Here is a 21,993-nt window from a genome sequence, read left to right on the forward strand (position 1 = left end):
ATACAATCATCGATTTCCACATGATACATGTATATACAGCTAACAATGACACATCCACATTCGTTAATCATCTATCGTTGGTGTCCAAGATTTCCGTGTTTCTCCTACGCGACTCATCGTAGACCGTGTCAACATTTCAACCTTTCAAAATCATTTGTATTGGCTCCGTACCGCGGATAACCAAGCTACACACCCAACCTTTCAAAATCATTTGCATTGGCTCCGTACCGCGGATAACCAAGCTACACACCCAACCTCGGTTCCGCCGTTCCGGTCTCCCGAGTATCCTCACAATGGTTCCGCCGCACCGGGTTCCCATTGGCACACAATTGCATTGGCTCCGTAACGCGGATAACCAAGCCACACACCCAACCTCGGTTCCGCCGTTCCGGTCTCCCGAGTATCCTCACAATGGTTCCGCCGTCCCGGGTTCCCATTGGCACACAATTGCATTGGCTCCGTAACGCGGATAACCAAGCCACACACCCAACCTCGGTTCCGCCGTTCCGGTCTCCCGAGTATCCTCACAATGGTTCCGCCGCACCGGGTTCCCATTGGCACACAAAACACACACCACACAACGGGCTACCATGTCCGGCCACATTGCGGTTTCCAAAACATTTCACCTTTTCAAAACACGCCTTTTCGTTAACCACACCCTAGGTGTCATGTTTCTAACTTTCTCGATTTTCGTGTCACGTTTTCATGCATAGACTCCGCGGTAGGACTTTTCACATACGCAACCATAAATCATTCATTGTGATCTAACAAGATCATCCAATTCTATATTGTTACTCATGCTCAAAATCATCTTAAAGATCAAAATACGATTTCTTCTATTCAAGCGTCAAATTCTATCTTTCGAAAATCGTTCTTTCTTTCTTTTTGAGAAATTCAATACAACATATGTTTATTTAAGACAAAATTATTTATCTAACATGCTCATACCTCCATTAGTGAGATAAACTTATTGACAATCATGCATTTTAAACGATAGATAACCTTATCTACTTGAAACTAAACAATAGATAACCTTATCTACTTAAGAAAAACGATAAGGATATTGATACTTTGAATCAATAACATTCTACTATCTAACGTACGATTCTATATGTAGAGTTTAGGGAACAAGGGGTTATACTTATACTTAGGGAAGTGAGTAGAGAAAATCTACATGATCGTAATGTCATTTCAAGATTTTGTAAAACGAGCTTGCTATTTATTCCTAATACTTTAACTTGCCTTATCATAAGCAAAATAACTAAAGTTATACTAGGGAAAATGAGTAGAGATTTATCTACCTTGATCCGAAACTTAGTCGGGGCCGAATAAGCTAGTTGGAAGATTTTCTACGGGCGGTGAACTTGCAAATCTGGACCGAACTTTGGATGGCAGTAACTTGGTCAATATTTGGCCGAATACGATCGTTATTGGGTCGAAGTTGAAGCTCTCGAAGTGCTCTACGACTTTCGTGAAGGAAGTTGATCCTAGAAACTACTTTAGGTAGGAGAAAAATGGTGATAAAGGAGAAGACAGTATGCTGTCTGGAAATAGAAATCCGAGATTTTTACTGAACTTCGGATGCCGATATCTTTGTCATTTCTTTGCCGATTGGGATGGTTCTTGGGTCTAACTTGAAGGTTTCGAAGTGCTCTACAACTTTTCCGAAGGGAGTTGGTTCTAAAAACTAATTTAAGCAGGAGAAAAATGGAGATTCGTGGAGGGCAGTAAGCTGCCTAGAAAAACAGAAATGGTTTCTAGAGAGAAGTGAGAGCAAGAAGTGATGGTGTGAATTGAATGGAAGGCATGGGGTGCTATTTATAGCCAACACTTGAGCTCCTCCTCCCTCCTCTATGGCCGGCCCCCCCCTTCTCTCCTTTCTCCCATGGATTTGCTCCATTGTCATGTCCAATCAAGCTTGAAAGCATGCCAAGTCTTCCATGAGTTGTCACTTCCATTTGTTGGCCAAATCTTTAGGTCATTATGAAGGGTTTTGGACTTGTCAAGTCTATGGGGAGGTTGCTTGCAAGAAAGAATGAAATCATTGGCTAAATTTGTACTTTGAAAGACTAGAAATGGGTTGGCATGTAGTCAAAAAAATAGGCTTAAGGCTATAAATGTTGCTTGTGTAAGTAATCAATACTCATGCACACACTCCACCCCACTCTCTCCATCCGGCCTTTCTCTCTCTCTCTCTCTCTCTCACTTGTATTTATATACATCCAAGAAAATCTAGGAAAGTGAGTCTAGGATTATTAGGTTTAAGGCTAAAATCTTAGGGTTGCATGCATGCATGGTTAGGTTAACTAGTCTTGGAAGTAAAATGATGATATTCTTGGCCCATGATTTTGTATGGTCAAATCAAAGCCTCATTGGCAACTTAATTGCTATTAACCAATGGTCAAAAATTCTCCTAGCATTTATTAACCATTGGTTAAAGAAGGTAAGTATGGGCTTGAATGACTAGTCAAATCTAGGTTCTCATTATGGCAAGTCTAAGGTTGCTTCTTTTGGAAGCAAAATGATGGGATTCTTGTATGACTTGTCTTGTCATGCATTTTGGCAAGTCAAAGGTCTAATAACCAAGGGACAAAAATTCCCCTAACAATTATGGACCAAGGGGTAAAGGGATATTGGTAATAATTTGATATGACTAGTCATGGAAATCTATTGTCCAAGGGATAATATTTTCCCTAACAATTATGGACCAAAGGTTAAAGTTTTCCCTTGCCTTTATTATCCAATAGGTAGGGTGAGTAATGATGCTAGGTAAAGTGAAATGACTAAACATAGGAATAAAATGATTACTCCTATAGTCTAATGGTTCAATAGGGTTCGGAGGGTTTCATAAGGCTCAAAGACGGTGAAAAAGGTCCATCTAGGATTAGGAAATTGTAACTAGGTGGATTGGTAGTTCGGTTTCTTAAACTAATCGGTTAGAAACTAACCTTACTTGCCAAGTAAGATTTCTAGCCAAGAAATATAATTTAAAGATTTTATTTTAACTCACTAGAAAAAAATACAAGTGCTTCTACAAGCATACTTGTCTTTAGAAAATGACTAGATTGCTCGGCGTGAAAGATATAATTTTATAAGTTTCAAATCTAATTATGACGGATTATAAAAATTAAAAAGAAATTTTTAGTAGCAAATCCAAGTAATTAAGATAAAATTTAAATATTTAACGAAATTTTTATTTACCAAAAATCAGGGTCGTTACAATTTTCCACTGAACAAATATCCCTCCAAACATTTGAAACTGAGCCATTGTCTTGTATGAACGGAAGCCAACTGCTCTGGTCCAGATTATACTTCCGTCTAATAACCTTTGCTCAGAGTGAGTCCTTCTCGTTACCGAACCGCCACCACCACTTAGCAAGTAGAGCCAGATTTTGTTGTACCAATCTCTTGACCCCTAAACCCCGTTTTCTTTCTTCTTGGTAATTAATCCCCTCCCAACTAACCAGGTGCATCTTCTTCTTGTCCGGTGTATCTCCCCAAAAAAAACTCTCTGTATTTTCTCAAGGGTCTTTGCTACTGATATTGGCATTTTGAATAATGACATGTAGTACGTTGGTAGCGTACTAGAGTTGGAATTGACAAGAGTTAATCTGCCCCTGTAGAGATGGTTCTCGTTCGCCAAATATTTAACCTTTTCTGAGTTTTTTCTATAATGGGCTCCCACGTTTTAATCCTCCTTGGGTTAGCTCCTAAAGGTAACCCAAGGTATTTAATAGGCAAAGATTCTACTCTACAACCCATCACCTGAGCAAGGGCTACAACCTCCTCCGGGTGGACCTTAATACCACATAGGGAACTCTTAGAACAGTTAATCTTCAATCCAGACATCAATTGAAAACATCTAAGTATCCTCTTAATGTTTGGGGATGTTAATCATGCATTACAGGAAATGAAGTTAAACTCCACCAGTTAGATATTCTAGCTGAGGATAGGCCGCTTGACGCAGGGGAAAAGGCACTAAGATGCAAGACCAAAGCAGAGTATTGGAGGCTTTATAAGCTGTCAGAATCATTATGGAGACAGAAATCTCGGGTTAATTGGCTGAAATTGGGGGATAAGAACACCAGATTTTTTCAAATCATTGCGAATCACATGTTTAAAAGAAATATGTGGGCTCAATCAAAGTAGATGGGAGAACTGTGGAGGATCCTAAGGAAATCAAGGATGCCGTAGTGGATTATTTTCGTAATAACTTCACCGACGAAAGAAAGGTTAGACCAATTCTGGGGGATATTTCCAGAGACGCTTGCCTGAAGGTGCAACTCTACAACTGGAAAGTCAGTTTGAAGAGGGAGAAATTAGGGCTGCTCTGAAAGGGTGTGGCAGTCTAAAGGCTCTGGGTCCGAATGGATTTAACTTCTCATTCATCAAGAAAGGATGAGAGTTCATGAAGGAGTAAGTGCTCCAATTCTTTTCAGAATTTCACTCAAATGGAAAGCTTACGAAAGGTATTAACTCTACTTTTGTTGCGCTGATTCCTAAGATTGATTGCCCTGCTACTTTTAAATATTTTAGGCCTATTAGCATGGTGGGGAGTATCTACAAAATTCTCTAACGTAAAATTTTTATGTTACCTACAACGTAAATTTTACCAACGAAAAATATAGATCTGGCACAAAAGAAAAAAAATTAGTTTTCTGCAAAATTCTTCATCAACGTAGCACATGCTCACACACAAAATAATTTTTTGTACTTAAATTTTTCCGAGAATTCATTTTTCACGTAACAATTAATCTCGACCACTTAACCGAGTCACAGTTTATGGCATCCCAACGAAGAAGAACGAAGCTACCCAAATCATACTTCTATTTTTCTCCTTAAAATTGTTGAATTCTAACTGCGAGCAGTGAACTAGTTAGGGATTGGAAAATTTAGGCCCATTTTGGCCAATTTTCATTCAAATTCTTGTAATTTGAATCAAAAATAAAAAAATTGGATCGAGCACCTATACATATTAAATTTTCCGTGCAAAATCTGTAGTGGGTTCTGCATGATCATCGGTGGAAGATCGGTATAGCCACCGACATTATGGTTATCCAACACACCCACCAAAGAGAAAGTAGTTGTAGCATTTGTATTATGAAAATTACAGATCATATGTATCGGGCTTTCTGAAATTGCATTTACTTCACCTCCAACCACAGACAGCAAATCATACTCGTAGTCCTTACCGAGTCCTTACCGCTGCGGTGAAGGGTCAGGGCAAGCTGTCGATGTTCATCACTCTCGTTCAGTCCAATTCCATTCGAGGAATGCAAGGTATAAAAAAATATATATCCGGAAATCACTGAGGGGTTTCTTATCGCTAATAAAAATTTATTAACGGTAATTATAAATATCTCTAAAAGTGTATTCTGAATAATTTTCGGATACACTTTCTTTGTATCTAATACTTTTGATTCCGTTCACTTTGGGTACGTAATGGGAGCAGGGCACGGCCAGGAGGGCGAGGTGGATATCAATGTTCCTTTCGATCCCCACTTAAAAAAGTTTTTTCCTCTTCCATTCCCGTTTGAAACAGGAATGGAGATCCGAAAATAATAAAGAACAAATAGCCTTACATGTTCAACAGACAACGTATAAAATTATGAAACTAGATTTAACATGCATTTTCTTAACAAAGCACAAAAACAATAGCGGAGTTATGCGGAATAGTTTTCGCATTTCCCAAATTACAGTACTAAACGCATTTTCAAGGAGAGTTCGAAAATTGACTCCATATTGATTTCCGTGACTTCAAATTGATTTTCGCACCCTCCGAATTATTAGATGTATAGTAAAAGAAAAAAGGATGGGACCATATGAAGCTCATTTGATCAACATACAGAAAATTAACTACTGTATGGCATTAATTGGATTCTCCCTCGATCTGGTAAAAAATGGAAGAGGCCGGGCCGGTATCACATGGGCAAAAGATGAATAGTCTGACGTCCATTTAAACACTCCATTTACTACCCACAACTGTGCCCCAACCGCCCAAAGTGCACCTTCAAAAGGGCATGCACCACTATCAAACCCCATCAAACCACACACACACGCAGAGAGTGAGAGAGAAAGAGAGAGAGAGAGAGATGGCAATGCGGTCTGCAGTCACATTATTTCTCATCGCTCTGGCACTTGTCCAGTTAACCACTGCTAGAAACGTGCCTAACGAAGGCCAAGGTCTCAAGGACCAAAAGACGTTTGGACCCTTTGCTGGGCTCGGTGGGTTTAGCGGTCTGGGAAGCAATGGGCTTCCAGTTGGCGGGCTTGGTGGTACGGTTGGCTCCGGTGGACTTGGCGGTGATGGTGGATTGGGAGTACCTATGGGCGGTCTTGGCAGCGGCAGCGGTGCCGGTGGTGGTTTAGGCGGAGGGGATGGTGGTTTGGGAAGTTCGGGCGGTATTGGCGGCGGCGGTCTTGGTGGCCTGGGTAGTTTAGGTGGAATTGGAAGCGGTAGCGGCCTCGGTGGTGGTGGTGGTCTTGGTGGAGGAGATGGTGGCTCGGGATCACAGGGTGGCCTCGGTGGTGGTGATCTTGGTGGCGCTGGCACTGGTGGTCTTCCAAATCCATGAAAGTTTATGTTATTAGCATGGCTTTTATATATCACCGATTTTATTTCACCGTTCCCAAGATAAAAGTTTCTTTAAAAAAGAAATCCAAAATAAAATTATTTGGTTATTATAGAATCACCCATAAGTATCTAAGTGATCGGTGAAACAAACGGTGATCATAAATAAAGCGGATAAATGTGTGTCGTGTTCTCTTATGTTGGTGTTTCAGGGGTGTTTACGTCATTAGGTTTCCCCTTGTAGGGTTTTCCTTTTCCTATGTATATATTTTGTCGAAGTTGTTTTATATGAAGTGAAAATGTTCTTAGATACAAGTGATCCTTTTAATATCGAGAAGTTTTTGGGTGCCGAGCGGATACCACGTGGCAGTACCCGTCGGCTATCCGAACCGTCCAAGCAGTGATTTAATGGCCCAGATTTATTTCCCCTCTTCCTTACCACATCACTCCTCTTTTTCTCTCTCTTAAATTCGATCCGGACCGTCTAAAACACGTTTGAACGATCCGGATTGTCGATGGAGTACCCTGCCGGCACCCAAAAATTTCTATTTAGTATGGGTACCCAGTTGATCGTGTAAATAGAGAGAACAAAAACCATGGTTCAAACTACTCCAAATTTAGAAGGCACGTATTTGTTCACTACAAGAGTTTAGCTTGGAAAACGCTGCGTATAGTTATAGCGAAGTTTTTATACGCAGCGTTTTTCCTCAATTAGTGTCGATTTTGCTAGAGTTGGCTATGGCGCTTTCAAAGAGTCACCGTTTCTTTTTTGTTTTTGCGGCTTTTTTCACGACGCCTTTTGTTCTCTTGAATCATCCACGATCCTTCAATAATCTATTGAATCATCAATGGTCCTTCAGTAAGCCGTCAAAATCGCATACTATTAAGCCAATGACATCATTGAATCATCGACGATCCTTCCGTAAGCCGTCAAAACGACATACCATAGAACCATTGATGTCAGTGGCAACGTTTTGACGTTTCCCAACAAAGCGCCAGCTAATGATTTGTTTTTTCTGGTTTTTTTCCATATGAGCATGTCTAACGAGGAGCCAAAGCCACATTTTGGCTCCCAAGTCAAAAAAACCATTTTTGCCACATCAGATTTTTCACCAAGTTCAACTACCAAAACATCTTAATTACGTGCAAGTCAATTTATTTGTTAACAACCAATTTCATCGTGACCCTATAACTAAAAAATTACAGGGTGTGTTTCACTAACTAAAATGTACTTATTTTTTGAATTTAAAGTGATGTATTGTAAGAGACTTGTTTTTTCTCGCAAAAGTGAGAAACAATTACTTAAAAAATTCGGAATAAGAATCTTAACGAAACGGAGAATAGATTAGCAAATGTTATTAGATCACGATGGCAGTCAAATATCACTATATTTATGATAACATGCTAAAGGAAAGAGGTTTCTCATTCAATGCTAATCTTTTTTTCTTTCGATCAAAAATAGCTAGCCTTTACAATGTACTTAATAGATTTCACATTTAATGCGTCATGGAAGGTGGAGGATCTTGGGGAGTTAATTAAAACCAGGGTAGCAATGTGGGTTAAGGTGAAGTCTGATATTAAGGTATACTCGGTGGAAGATTTTAAGGGTTATCTTGATGGTATGAGGAAGGTCAAAGTGTAATTGATTTTGTGTGGGTGCTGCGGTTCAACTTTCGGTTGGACAATTTCTTTGTTTTCTCCTTGTTCTAAGCTTGAGTGCTTAGCGAGTTTTTCTCGATGTACCCCTTTTGAGTTAATAAAATCTTCTTTTGCCGAGCAAAAAAAAAAAAATTTAGATTTCACCTTTTTTTCTTTATGATCAGGGGCGGAGCCAACATATGACCAGGGGTCTCCTGGAATTTTATCCTCTATACTTTTATTTTTTGGTACAACTACTTGAAAAAATGTTAGAGAAATTGGAAATTTTGGATATAGGGCTTATTGTTTACTTTATTTTCAAGTGTTTTCAACCAACTCAATGGATCACTTAGAGAATTAAATACTTGTTTCAGAGGAAAATAGCAAATTGCTAGTATTTGTTATCTTTTGTACTTATATTTTGAATCTTTTGAATACATTTGGTTATAAGCTATTGTGCCTATTAAAGAATACTTAAATTTTTTTCTCAGTATTTCTTTGCTAAATTTTATTGTGAATGTTTTTAGTTTGTTGTGAAATGGTGCCCCCTATGAACGGAATTCCTAGCTCCACCACTGTTTATGGTAACGAAATTTTATTTGGCGTTCAAAAAATATATATATCCAAACTTCGAGATATCTCTCTCTTGCTATATTGGTAACAGTCTTAAAAAAAGTTGAAAAAAAAGAGAGAGAGGTAAAGATTCATTTCATTCACATGGATAGCTAGAAAACATAAGAAAATGATGATCATAAAAGTTAAGAAAATAAAACGAATTCTTTTACTAGCTTAGGCCATCTACAGTGGTATAATCAAAAATGGATAACCAAAAGTTGACACATTAGCTTTTGATTATTCACTTAAGTGGTTGCTAAGCTTAACTGTAACGCCCCGATTTTCCAAAGAATTTCGGAAGGATTAACCCTAAAATACACTGAATTTTACAAAATATTAGGCCCCTATTTATCCTTATACAAAAATTACAATCTCAAAATAATACAAAAATCTATGTAACAAAAGCAACTCCAGAGCGACTCTAGTTTTGATACGAAATTCCAAGCAATGTTGGCCCAGACTCCGTTCCAGGGGGTTCCACCTGTATCAACTGCTCCACTGTGGAATCCTGCACACTCTGGCAAATTGAACGCCGAAGCAAACGATTTGCCAGGATACAAACGTATCCTAAGTGATAATTCACTAAGTAGAAATTCTAAAACCCAATACCACAATATGCAGATCAACAATATAATAATTCATAATACACCGAAGGTACAAAATAATAACACATCGTCTTTTTCTTTACTATCCATCATCTTACATGTAATCTAAGGATTCTCTCCGCGAGATCCTTTCCTCCCACATCCACTAACTACAATCGTCTCATGGGTCCACCCTTCCTCTTGCTTGTCCTGCACCAGGGTCCTAGGTGAGCGCATCTAAGTTATGTACCGAGTATGTTCTCACTTAAGACCATAACAGGAGGATCGAGTCATCCCATGACGTATCGTACATTAGGGTCGGACATCCACTACCCCACGCTAACTATAACCGTCTCATGGGACCCATTCTCTTTCTCCAAGAGAAACTTCCCATGACGTATCATACATTAACGTCTCACTAACTATAACCGTCTCATGGGACCCATTCTCTTCCTCGAAGAGAAACTTCCCATGACGTATCATATGTTAGCGTCACAACACCGGGCCCCTCAGGTAACCCATTTCAACACAGGGCCCCATAGGTTACCCTTGCCATCACCATGGCTCAAATCACAATCCACACAATCACACTTCCAACACTTTATCAATTTCCATTTACTTAACATCGTCTACATGAGTCACTACTCGTAACCACCCAGGGAACCTATTTGTCCAATCTACAGCCACAACAAAATATCGCACGGTTCAATATTTCAACTAAAAGTACTAACAACACATAACTATGCGATAAAATTAATCATGTCATAGAATTAATCATGCGAGTAACAAAATAATATTCAGTCAAACAATTAATTACTACACTTAAAATTAAGTCTGTTTCCCTCATTTAGAAATTTTATAAAACATTTCTACTATTTATACATTTTTCTTTAACTATCGTATTATTCATAGATTTTACAAACAAATTTTTATTGGAAAATACTTATTGCTAAATTTAGTATTTACTAACTATATTAAATATTAATATGAGATTTTTATAACAACAAAATTATGCGAGGCTATTTTAGTCAATATTTATTAGAGTTAAAGATTAACTAATATATAATCTAAAATATTTCTTGTTTACAATCTAAATAAAGTTTTACTTATAAAATATTCTTGTTAATGTTTCATAAATATTTATCTACTCCAATAATTTATTAACCACGTAAACGTCCATTCAAATACAAATTAACAATGCAACATCAATAATAATTTCACAATCAAATATTTGTTAAACGATCATAAATTTTCACAGGGTATAACACTAATCATTCCAGCACAACCAGACTAAATTTTAATATAAACAGGACTAAAAATAAATTAACAATTTAACAGCAGATCATCGTCTTCAATAAACTTTAAATCTAAGTAACTCCATTAAAATGCAGATAAAGGTTTTGGGTTTTCGAAAAACTACCTCAAACGCGATTCTAAGTTCGGATAAGTGTTATGCGGTGTCCGTAGATCGCCATGGTGGTTTTGAAATCTCGAGGCAGCGTTCGGCGGCACTCCGACAGGGCCCGCAGCAGCGGTGTATCCACGAAACTCACAACTCTCTCTCTCTCTCTCTCTCTCTCTCTCTCTATTCTAGACTCAACAATATAATTGAGAGTAAAATAATATACTGGTGTTCAATTTTTGGATTATGTGGGTATGTATAATGAGAGAGAATAAGGTAGTAAGAAGGTGAGAGGATAAGTGTAAAAGTGGTGGAATGAGGAAGGAGAGTGATACTGATAACGATAAAAAGATAGGGGACAAGTGCCACATTTGGGGGGGGTTTCAATTCTAATGTATGTGGACGCATGTATGTACAGGGTGAGAATGTATCTGGACGCTTTTATGTATAGGATGAGAGATAGAGAAGTGGAGAGTTAGTTTGAGTAGAGTTCTACTTAGGGTTTAGATAGGAAAGATAAGAGATGAATATGAATCACTGATTTCTTGTATATCTAAAGTTTAAATACATATCTTATACAATAATGCAAATAATATCAATTGCACACATAATAATATATTTTAATTATTCAATCTAATTAATTATTGAATTAGGAATTTAAAAATATAAATTTGTATTAAAAAAAATTGGGTCAAAAATCCGGGTCGTTACATTAACAATGTTGAGGTTTACAATGGTCACTTCTAGTCCATAACCAAAATAAGTGGTCCACTACAATTTCACACAATCTCTCTCTCCCCCTTTGTTTTCCACCATTCACTTGAATCACTTCCCTCCATTATGGTTTTTTTTTTTTCTGGCAAAAATATATCAAACATATGGTGTTCCTCCTATTGCTATTTATCAAAATAACATCGAGACTTTTTTTTTCTTCCTATTCCTGTTACCTATATCACAAATCTACCAATCTATTAATCTTTCAAAAAAAATCAGATGTGTTCTCAAAATTTAGAAAAGAATGCAAGGTTCTTCCTTTTTTTTTTTTGTTTTTTTGCAAGGTTCTTCATTTACTCAACTATAGGGGAGGAACAAAAAAGGAATAACCACTTTTTAGTCGAAAAATTTATTTATTTTTTTGAAAAAAAATGATTATTTCTCAAAATACTTGGGTAAAAGTATAAAAAAAAAAATTACTTTTCCGATTCCTCTCATCGAGATGAATCAATAAACTATAAAAATTTGGCCTAAAACTAACAAATGGAAAAAAAATTCAAATAAAGACAATTTTCAGAGTTAAGTTAAAGTTAAATTCATAAGAATGCAACCTAAAATAGAAGCGGGAAAGAAGAGTGAAAAATCTGACAACGATCGATGCGTTAAATTGTAGATGATCGAGAAACATGAGTTTCACTTTTGGAGGAAAAGAAAGAGAATGGTTAAAGTGAAGAAGATATAGAGCAAGTGAAGAAGAGAAGAAGAAAATATATTAGTTGAAATATGCGTGTATATAAATTTTGGAACCAGTTAACTTATGTGGTGTGGGATTCACAAATTTTGATTATTGAAAAAGATTGCTAGTTTTGGTAATCCAAAGCCTAAAATTTGATTATTTCTAGGGATGTTGCTAAGTTTGATTATACTATTGTGAGACATTTTTTGCACCAATATTGTTAACTTTAACAATAATTGGCTTTTGATTATACCACTGTGAATAGCCTTAGATAACACTATTGGTCCATTTACTATTTCAAAATCACAGAGCATTCTCCATTCACACTAATGATTAACTTATGCACCACAATTTTTTGGTTTTGTCCTTATTCAATTCTTTTTTTTTTTACGTTTGTTAGTTTTACGCCAAATTTTTATGTGATATGGGTGAGTAAGGATGAGAGGAAACGAAAAAGTAAAAAAAATATGACTTTTACACAAGTATTTTGGGAAATATCCAAGAATACTTGTGTAAAAGTCATAATTTTATACTTTTTCAGTTCCTCTCATCCTTACTCACCCATATCACATAAAAGTTTTTCGTAAAACTAACAAATGCAAAAAAATTGAATAAAGAAAAAATCAAAAAATTATTCTGCATAAGTTAATCACTGGCGTAAAGTAACTTAGAATCTAGAGTGCGAATTTGTTCACCCTCACTGAATAAGAGTGAACAATACCCTCACTCTGATTGGTGGAAAAAAGTGTGGGGTGCACGGAATCAAAATATCTATTTTTCACTAATCAGAGAGGATATTGTTCACCCTGAGGGTGAAAAAGTTTGGACTCAAAAAAGTTGGCTTATTCTCGAAAGTCCAAACAAAGCCTAATTAGGCCCAACATTCAAACAAAGCCTAGTTTTTGGGCTTGAAATATTCCACCGGGTATTTAGGCCCAATATTATACTCTCGTATCGGGTTAGATCATCCCCCTTTGTTTGAACAACCTTTGGTAGTTTTCTTCATCAGAAAGACAACTCTCAAAGTCTCAACTCCAAATCCAGCTCTCTCTCTCTCTCTCTCTCTCTCTCTCTCTCTCTCACACACACACACACACACACATTCCGAACCATGGGTCAAGGAACACCCGGCGGCCTTAACCGGCAAGGCCTAGGCGGCGACCGCAAGAACGACGGCGACAATAAGAAGGACAAGAAGTTCGAACAACCCGCCCCGCCCGCCCGCGTTGGCCGCAAGCAGCGCAAGCAAAAGGGCCCCGAGGCGGCGGCGCGTCTCCCGACCGTAACCCCCGTAACGAAGTGCAAGCTCAGGCTGCTAAAGCTCGAGCGGATCAAGGACTACCTGCTGATGGAAGAGGAGTTCGTGACCAACCAGGAGCGGCTCAAGCCTCAGGAGGAGAAGACGGAGGAGGACCGGTCGAAGGTCGATGACCTGAGGGGGTCGCCGATGAGCGTGGGGAACTTGGAGGAATTGATTGATGAGAATCACGCGATTGTTTCGTCGTCGGTTGGCCCGGAGTACTATGTGGGGATTCTGTCGTTTGTTGATAAGGATCAGTTGGAGCCTGGGTGCTCGATCTTGATGCATAATAAGGTAGGGTTTTTTGTATTCGTTTCTGATTTGTGATTTCCGTAATAAGGTAGGGTTTTTTTTTATTCGTTTCTTATTTGTGATTTCCTGTTTGTGGACTCTTGGAGAAGTGGGGTTTCTTAATGTCGTGTTAGGGTTAGGGCAGCACGACGTTGTTTTTAGGTTTTTTTTTTAGAAATTGAGGAATTAGGGTTTCCAGATTCTTAGACATTCCAAAAAAACAGAGAGTTTGTTGAGTAATTACGGTTTTGATGCATAATAAGGTAGGTTTTTTTTTTTTGAGGAATTAGGGTTTCCAGATTCTTACACTCCTTTTTTTTTTTGATTCGCGATTCTTAGACACTCCAAACAGTGGGTTTGTTGAGAAATTGGGGTTTTGATGCATAATATGGCAGGGTTATTTTTTCCTTTGTTCTTTTCTGATTTGTAATCAACCAAGATCTGCTTAGCCCATTTTTGGAGCTTATTTCCTCCCGACGTACTTAAATAATGAAGGAAACCTAGTTCTGCTATCTTCCTTCATTTTGTTTGCTTTATAGGGAGGGCATAAAAAGTAATGGGTAAGGAATTTTGTTGTGAGTAAGATGAAGAAAAGGTCACAATTCGTCAAACACGTTAGCTTAGTTTAAAGTTTATGAGTGATTAGTTCCAATATAGTAAAATGTAGATGCAGGTATTATGCATTTTAGTGGTATTTCAAATTTCAAAGAAAAGGAGACCACCAGTCCAGATGCTGAGTGTGGCCATAGGTCTTGCCGTCTTGGTTTAGTTCATTTCTACCTTTTGGAGTTTCGTATTTGTTCAAGAGACAAGAATTGAATTACCTCGTTGTATAAATTATTAGTAACAAATTAACAATAGATGTGAAATCTAGAAGACAGCAATCACTAGGAAAAAAAGGAACTGTTTGTCTCTTGTGGTACGGCCCTCGCAGCTTGGAGTTTAGGTCATACTGTGCTCCTTTGTCATTTGACATACAAAGGCGATATGTATTCTCACCTCAAAGGTTCTGTTTGATAGAGCTATGATCAAGGTTATGAGTTATGTTGGTTGGGTTATTTATAGAGGGAAACATGTAGAGTTGATGCAGTCCTGAAATATTTTGAACTTGAAAAATAATTTATCTTTTTTCCATGTGAAACTAGGCTGGAAACAAGATAATTATGGATATGTGACTGGGATATTGTTAAGGTGTTTTAGGATGCGCACTCCTGTATGAAAACCCCTCTCAAACATCTCAAAAAACAAAACTAAACAACAGAAACAAAAAACACATTATCTTATGATGTCAAGCTAAAAAGTGGAGCCTGGGATTGGCTTTTTAAGAGTTTTCTAACCATTCAGAAAGCTTTAATTGTGGTCAATGGAAAATGATTGAGTCGTTTAGGAAACCTGCATTGTTTGATGTGGATCTGAGATTTTGATAATGTTGCTTGAGTAAAAGTTAATTTGGGTTCTCGTATTATGGAATGCCTCATTCTCAGGTTCTTTCTGTTGTTGGGCTTCTTCAAGACGAAGTTGATCCAATGGTGTCCGTGATGAAGGTTGAGAAGGCTCCGTTGGAGTCATATGCTGACATTGGCGGGTTAGATGCACAGATACAGGAAATCAAGGAAGCTGTTGAACTGCCTCTGACACATCCGGAGTTGTATGAAGACATTGGTATCAAGCCTCCCAAGGGGGTCATACTTTATGGAGAGCCAGGAACAGGCAAGACCTTGCTTGCAAAGGTATGCACTTCTATGTTCAATTTACCACTTGTCAATTTGGCATCTTTTCTGCATCTTCAGTCTCTTCTCTTGAGCACATTACCCTGACTGATGGAATGCATCAATGCAGTAGTTTTTTTGCTTTTAGTCTCCAATCGTTGTCTTCAAAACTGAACTTTTTCATATCAATCAAACACCCTTCACAACCAAGCAAATGCCGGGCCTCAATATTCTTTCATATTTTTCATGCCAATGTGAGTCCTATTTAGCTAAGCATATTTGATATTATGAGGTTATTGGCTTAGTTGAATGGTTAAGTTGAACTATGTTAGTTCGCAGGACTGTAATTCTCTAGCAATGTCAATGAGCCTGAATTCTTGGAGTTATACCATCCTTCATAGAATTTTGCCCTTTTGAGTTGGGACTGGGGAGAATATGTATGAGCAGTCTTTAGCAAAGGATTCTTTTTGTTTTCTTACAGGCAGTAGCAAATTCTACATCAGCAACTTTCTTACGTGTCGTTGGAAGTGAATTGATCCAAAAGTACCTAGGAGATGGTCCAAAGTTGGTGAGGGAACTCTTTAGAGTTGCTGATGATCTCTCACCTTCTATTGTGTTCATTGATGAAATTGACGCAATTGGTACAAAAAGGTGAGCTCATTAATATCCCCTTAATAAAGCTGACTAATATGAAAACTATTTAATGTGCATTATCAAAATATTTTTTCTCCGTAGGTATGATGCTCATTCGGGTGGTGAGCGTGAAATTCAGAGGACCATGTTGGAACTGCTGAACCAGTTAGATGGTTTTGATTCAAGAGGTGATGTCAAGGTGATTCTCGCGACAAACAAAATCGAAAGCCTTGATCCTGCTTTGCTTCGGCCTGGTCGAATAGATAGGAAGATTGAGTTCCCTCTTCCTGATATTAAGACAAGGAGGCGCATTTTCACGGTACTTGCATGACGCATTACAGAAATACAAGTGTAACTGTTACATCATTGGTGAATTGTCCTGATTCTGTGAAACTTCTTTCCTTACAAACCTTGTTATGTCTTGAGTGCAGATACACACTTCAAGGATGACTTTGGCTGATGACGTCAACTTGGAAGAATTTGTTATGACGAAGGATGAATTTTCTGGAGCTGATATAAAGGCGATATGTACAGAAGCTGGTTTGCTTGCTTTAAGAGAGCGACGTATGAAGGTGAGACAATTTATTAAGCAAGTAATTAGGTGTTTGTGACTCCACTGCATGTTTGGCGAACTCTCATATCATGTTGCTTTTTGGATGTTTTGAATATCGGCTTTTCAAGTGGGTAAGTAACAATTTATTGGTCATGTGACGTTCAAATGAGCTTGGAGTGAGGGTTGTTGATTTGTATTTTGAGACTGAATGTTGTTTTAGGTCCTCGCTTTGGCAAAGCAAATAGGTAAGCTTTTTGGAAAGCTGACTCCTTGGTGGTTACTATTGCTACATTTGATCCTAGTTCAACTTCAAAAAAAGTATGAAAGAAGGAAGTAAGTCAAAGGGAGAAAACTAGAGATAAAATGGAATCACTCTTGGGAAGGCGGTCAAAAAGGAGATGACTTATCTCCAATGGGTCTACTTTGCTTGACTTAATTCGCTGCTAATGGCCTTTAAGGCGTGTTTGCGGATCAAAAAAAAAAGTTCGTTGCTAATGTGAGTCCATAATAGAGTGTACTGTTATTTTGAGATTTGTAAACGACCATGTCAAAACAGTTCACGAGGAGTTGTTAAATTCAGGTTGAGGCAACATTATTGTGTTCCTGTGCCTTGCCTTTCTATATCACCTAATGTCAGTGACTCGAGATATCTTTTCCTGTGAATTCAATATGTGGGAATGCTTTATCCGGCTTTCCGGATGTTCTTTAGAGTCAGTCCTCTTATGAAGTGTTGTATATGCCTCAGGTTATGCATGCAGACTTCAAGAAGGCTAAAGATAAGGTTATGTTCAAGAAGAAAGAGGGAGTTCCAGAAGGGCTCTATATGTGAAAAATACTCTGTTCTCTAAGACAGTTCTCTAAGCCAGTCATGTATTGCTTGTTTCTCGCCATTTTTATCCTTAATTTTTTTGCTGAACAATTGGCTATGAGTGATTGATTGAAAGTACACTGTAATCCTTTTTGGGAAGCTCCTGCATGGCAAACGGTCCGTTTAATTCCTCTGCTATCGATCAAATTACTTATTTCCTTACGATGGTTTTATGTTTCATGCGGGAATTCTTGGATTTTATTTACCGTAGAAAGCTACACGAAGGTGTTTCATAGGAAATCTCAAATCTCTTCCATAGGTAACGGTTTGGAAGTAGGATCACTGAAATTGTTGTCGAAGACTGTTTTCTCGTCCCAGTGATGGGCTAAGAATCTTTTCATAGCTCTAGACTTCAAAGATGTTGGGATATAGGATCCTCTCCAGGGAAGGGGCTGGACGGTCCTGTCCGTCCTGTTTTGAGTCCTTCCCGAGCTTGTTTCGATAATCGGAAACTTTCACTATTTAGATATCATCGGGAATTTTAATCAGTAAAAAATCATATTTATTGGATATCGTTTTAGTTGTTTCTTGAACACAAAAATGAGTTTGAAGTGTTTATCGATTATTCCAGATGACCGGTTCTCAACTTCTACGAATTTTGAAAAGCTGAAAAATTGAACGAAATGTTGAAAATTCTAAAGCTGAGTTTGGGTAGTTTTTTTTTGTGGAGCTTTTCGAATCAGAATACAAGCTTTAGGTTTTAAAAAGGTTGAATCTAAACTCTAAAGCACAGAATGACGCTAGATTTTAAAATATGTATCCAAAATTATTGCAAATACTCCCACAGTCACAATTATGACATACTATCATTTATCTTTGGTAATTTGTGAGATTCAGCTTCCCTTTTTGCCGATCTCATTCTTCTTTGGTAATTTTCGTAATTTTCTTTAGTTTTGCTTGATTACCAAGTATTGCCTTTCGTTATTTCATTTTCCCTGGCGGTCCACCGAGATGAAATCTAAATCGTCCATTACTAAGCACGGACGGCTCGGTTGGAGGCGGACAATAGGCACCCCAGGTTCTATGTTTTGTGTTCTAATGAGTTATATGAGCAAACTTGTGATTCCGTTACTGGACTGACTCGCAGGTGCTCGTCGGATTGTTTCAAAAAACACAAAGTTACATGGATACATAAGTATTTGGCACTAGCGCAAAGGTTTAAGCTTGCTGCTGCTGCTGCTGCATCTTCTCCCGACACAAAAATGAGTAAGTAAATCTGTTCAAATCACCTTCTTGTAATTACAGAGGGATATTCATCCTTTTGTCTAATAAACGTGCTTCCCAAGTTCCTACTCGAAACGTGCTTCGAATCTCTAGAGCGTGTTTTTCTTTTATTCTAGCTAGAGAAATCACTTTAATTTCGCAAAACCATACAAACTTGTACTAGTATACCTTGTGCTGTAGCTCAAGCGGTCGTGCATGGTGTGCACTTAGGTGCTACTACCGTGCTAGTGCGTGAGGTTTCAGGTTCAACTCAATATGGAACGGTCTGCCCTAGTGATATGCCACTAGTAACATCCTATGTACGTGTATACGTGTGTTTGTTTATAAGTAATGTCATGTATGGATTCACAAACTTGGATCAAAGACTTGCATACATATTGCGTACAAACTGGCTAGTTTTGTCAATATTTTGGAAAACACGAAGCCTGCTGCTTCTGATGCAGTGTAGGTTCGAAGGCCGTAGGACAATTAGGAAATTCCATTGGCTCCTTGTGTAGGCATCACAGATTTTGGCTATTTTGCAACAATTCTTCCAAGTACCTCGGTCTAAGAAAATGTGACCGATGTATCTTCAGATGTTGTACATACACTGGGACGACTCATATCCACCGGCAGCTCCACAGCCAACATAGGGTATTCATGTGAATGTGAATACCCTCGATGTTTCAGTTTAATGTAGAAGTTTAACCCACACCCAAATACACACCCTCTCACAAAACACAAGGGTCCCACACACACTATGTGTATAGTGTGTGTGGGACCCTTGTGTTTTGTGAGAGGGTGTGTATTTGGGTGTGTAATTTGAGTGTGGTTGTAGCATCTCTCTTTTTTTGAACACTCGGTCCACTGCACTTGAACATTTAGCCTAAACATTTGCACACATAGGTAAAAGGCTGGAGCCTATTAGAGAGGTATCTTGAAACCACCCATTTTTCTCAAAATCTTCATTGTTGCTACAAGTTTAAAAGTAATACTAATACAAATTTGAACCATCAAAGTCGTTATATTGGAGACTAGTGTTATTCATGCTGCTTGACTGATTTTCGGACTTGTGACAATATGTAAGTGGAACACTTAACTAAGAGAATCCGTGCAAACGTAAAGGCGGGTAAGGAAGATCACCCGGAGTGGATATGCTCTTTGCCGATTCATACGACTCCACAGTTAAAAGAGTTAAATTCCAACATGTGATATGCCAAATGAGTTATTCTTAAATCAAAACTTAAGATGATGGCAATCACTTGTGATGAAAATAACCTAGCTTTGGAACTGTACTGGCCACCTACGTTAATGGAATTTATTCCTTCTATGAGTTCTATCTGCCTACTTTCTGTCAATTCCAACCTTCCTATGGTGCTAATTTCTTTTGGTATACTTCCCTGTTCATTCTGCTTGCTAGTTAATGTAAGAGTGGACAGCTTATGTAGCATAGGAATTGAAAAAAGTGTTTGATAACCATGGAGAATTGACATCTTCTTGTCTTAAGAAGTATAGAAGACACTATGTGTGCATTACCAACTGATGAAACAGATATACAGGGAAGTAAACCCATATGCATACGCACGTGAACCAATCTTTACTCCTCAAAAAAACTACTCCTTTCTGCTATCTATAGTTCTTTGACACAAAATCTGCAAGTCTTCATCACTTCTCCGTCATTCTTCATCTGTTGTATACAGCTTCGGCTCCAGTATCAGACATTCAAAGATCAGATCATGTTGATGAAGCAAGCAAAGTGCTGGAAAAATTGCAATTGGAGTCTGCCGGTATGGTTTTCTTATTATGTTCGATGTAAGACATATAGTTATTCTTCATGCTGTGGAAGTTGTGCTGATTTGAAATATTCAGCTTATTTTTGCACGTTGCAAGCTGCCATTGAAATTTGAAATTGGAAAACATAAACGATTTCCCCAAGTAGGTGGTTGTCAATAGCTTATTGGCATCAGCCCTCATTGACAGTGTAGCATAGAAATATGCGATAACAATGGATGTGGTGGCGCCTATAAGAAACTGGAGATATTTATCCGATAAGACGCATCTAAAAGATACTTCTAGCCACAGTAAAGCATGTCCTGTGTTAGAATAAGATTCTAATATATCCTAGAGCTGATAATGCGTAAAAGACTCGGAAGATTACTTGGTCCTTGGAGCCTTCAAGGGATAATTATACAACAGAAGGACATTTGCATTAAGATCCTGTGGAGGATGATGTTGATCATTATACATAATCCTTTAACATCTTGTAAACCATCACTCTTGAATTCCTACGAGAATTGGGCCCTAATTTACATCTTTTGCAGCCAGAATGGCAATGGACCCTAATTTACGCCTTTGCAACTCATCGGATCCTGTACTATCATTAGCATGTGCCTGATCCCATACTCGAGACATAGTGGTGGCTCTTGTACCAAAACACATATGTTTAGCTTATAGTCCATCTAATAATCCCGTGGTTAATACACATGAGGGGTGGCTTGGCGTTATCACTGGTACTCTCGCCTCTCATCCCTGATCCCATATCAGTTATAATGGTCATCAAACACGGCCTATGAGTATAGTTTGAAGTAGAATTGTGTTCTGTCTTTCCATCCATGTCGTTGAATAAGATAGATGGATAAGTTACTCGGATCATGCATAACGTGTATTTAATATCATAGAGGATTGGATGAAACCAACTGATTAAATTTGCGGCTCTTGTTATTTCTGTGGAGAATAATCTTGGAGAAATGAAGAACTCGTGTTTTTCTTGCAGCATCTTCTAGTGACGAAAAATGATAGGGAACAAGGAGTACTCCATTGGCCCCACAAGCTATTCGTACATGATCCAAGACGATATTGATTTATGTTATCATTATCTGTTTAGATGTTGGGACTTCATTTAGTGGTTTTAGTTGTTATTTAGTAATCCTTTTTAGGAATTTAGATTAGGTTTCTCGTTTTGTTATCTTTTGAAGAGCCTGTGTTTATTTGAAGAGTCTATTTGAAGGACATTACTCATTCCACTCAGTTAATTGGTGAATTATATTTGGCTTTATAAATTTGGTTGTGATGAAGAGATATCATTACGTCCTTAGACACAGGGATGTCTAGGGGTCCTTAGTCACAGGGATGCCTACAGTTTTCCTTTTTTATATCTTGTTCTTGACTGTCCTGCA

General features: G+C 38.1%; 3 protein-coding genes across 3 annotated transcripts; all 3 read left to right on the forward strand.

Annotated features, from left to right (window-relative positions):
- The first annotated feature begins 5,974 nt into the window (after nucleotides 1-5,974).
- On the forward strand, nucleotides 5,975-6,886 carry LOC131320591 (uncharacterized). The gene has a single exon (XM_058351334.1). It carries the CDS (start codon nucleotides 6,021-6,023, stop codon nucleotides 6,573-6,575), a length of 555 nt encoding a protein of 184 aa, XP_058207317.1. The 5' UTR covers nucleotides 5,975-6,020; the 3' UTR covers nucleotides 6,576-6,886.
- A 6,335-nt stretch (nucleotides 6,887-13,221) lies between these two features.
- On the forward strand, nucleotides 13,222-17,776 carry LOC131320598 (26S proteasome regulatory subunit 4 homolog B). The gene is made up of 6 exons (XM_058351344.1): nucleotides 13,222-13,854; nucleotides 15,336-15,581; nucleotides 16,042-16,211; nucleotides 16,296-16,512; nucleotides 16,625-16,765; nucleotides 17,492-17,776. The coding sequence occupies exons 1-6, from the start codon at nucleotides 13,372-13,374 to the stop codon at nucleotides 17,573-17,575; spliced, it is 1,341 nt and encodes a 446-aa protein (XP_058207327.1). The 5' UTR covers nucleotides 13,222-13,371; the 3' UTR covers nucleotides 17,576-17,776.
- A 196-nt stretch (nucleotides 17,777-17,972) lies between these two features.
- On the forward strand, nucleotides 17,973-21,876 carry LOC131332123 (uncharacterized). Its single transcript, XM_058366202.1, has 4 exons — nucleotides 17,973-18,018; nucleotides 18,593-18,820; nucleotides 20,518-20,604; nucleotides 21,591-21,876. The coding sequence occupies exons 1-4, from the start codon at nucleotides 17,973-17,975 to the stop codon at nucleotides 21,611-21,613; spliced, it is 384 nt and encodes a 127-aa protein (XP_058222185.1). The 3' UTR covers nucleotides 21,614-21,876.
- Nucleotides 21,877-21,993: the final 117 nt, after the last annotated feature.

This window comes from Rhododendron vialii, chromosome 1a (genome assembly GCF_030253575.1).
Source record: "Rhododendron vialii isolate Sample 1 chromosome 1a, ASM3025357v1".
Lineage (NCBI taxonomy): Eukaryota > Viridiplantae > Streptophyta > Magnoliopsida > Ericales > Ericaceae > Rhododendron > Rhododendron vialii.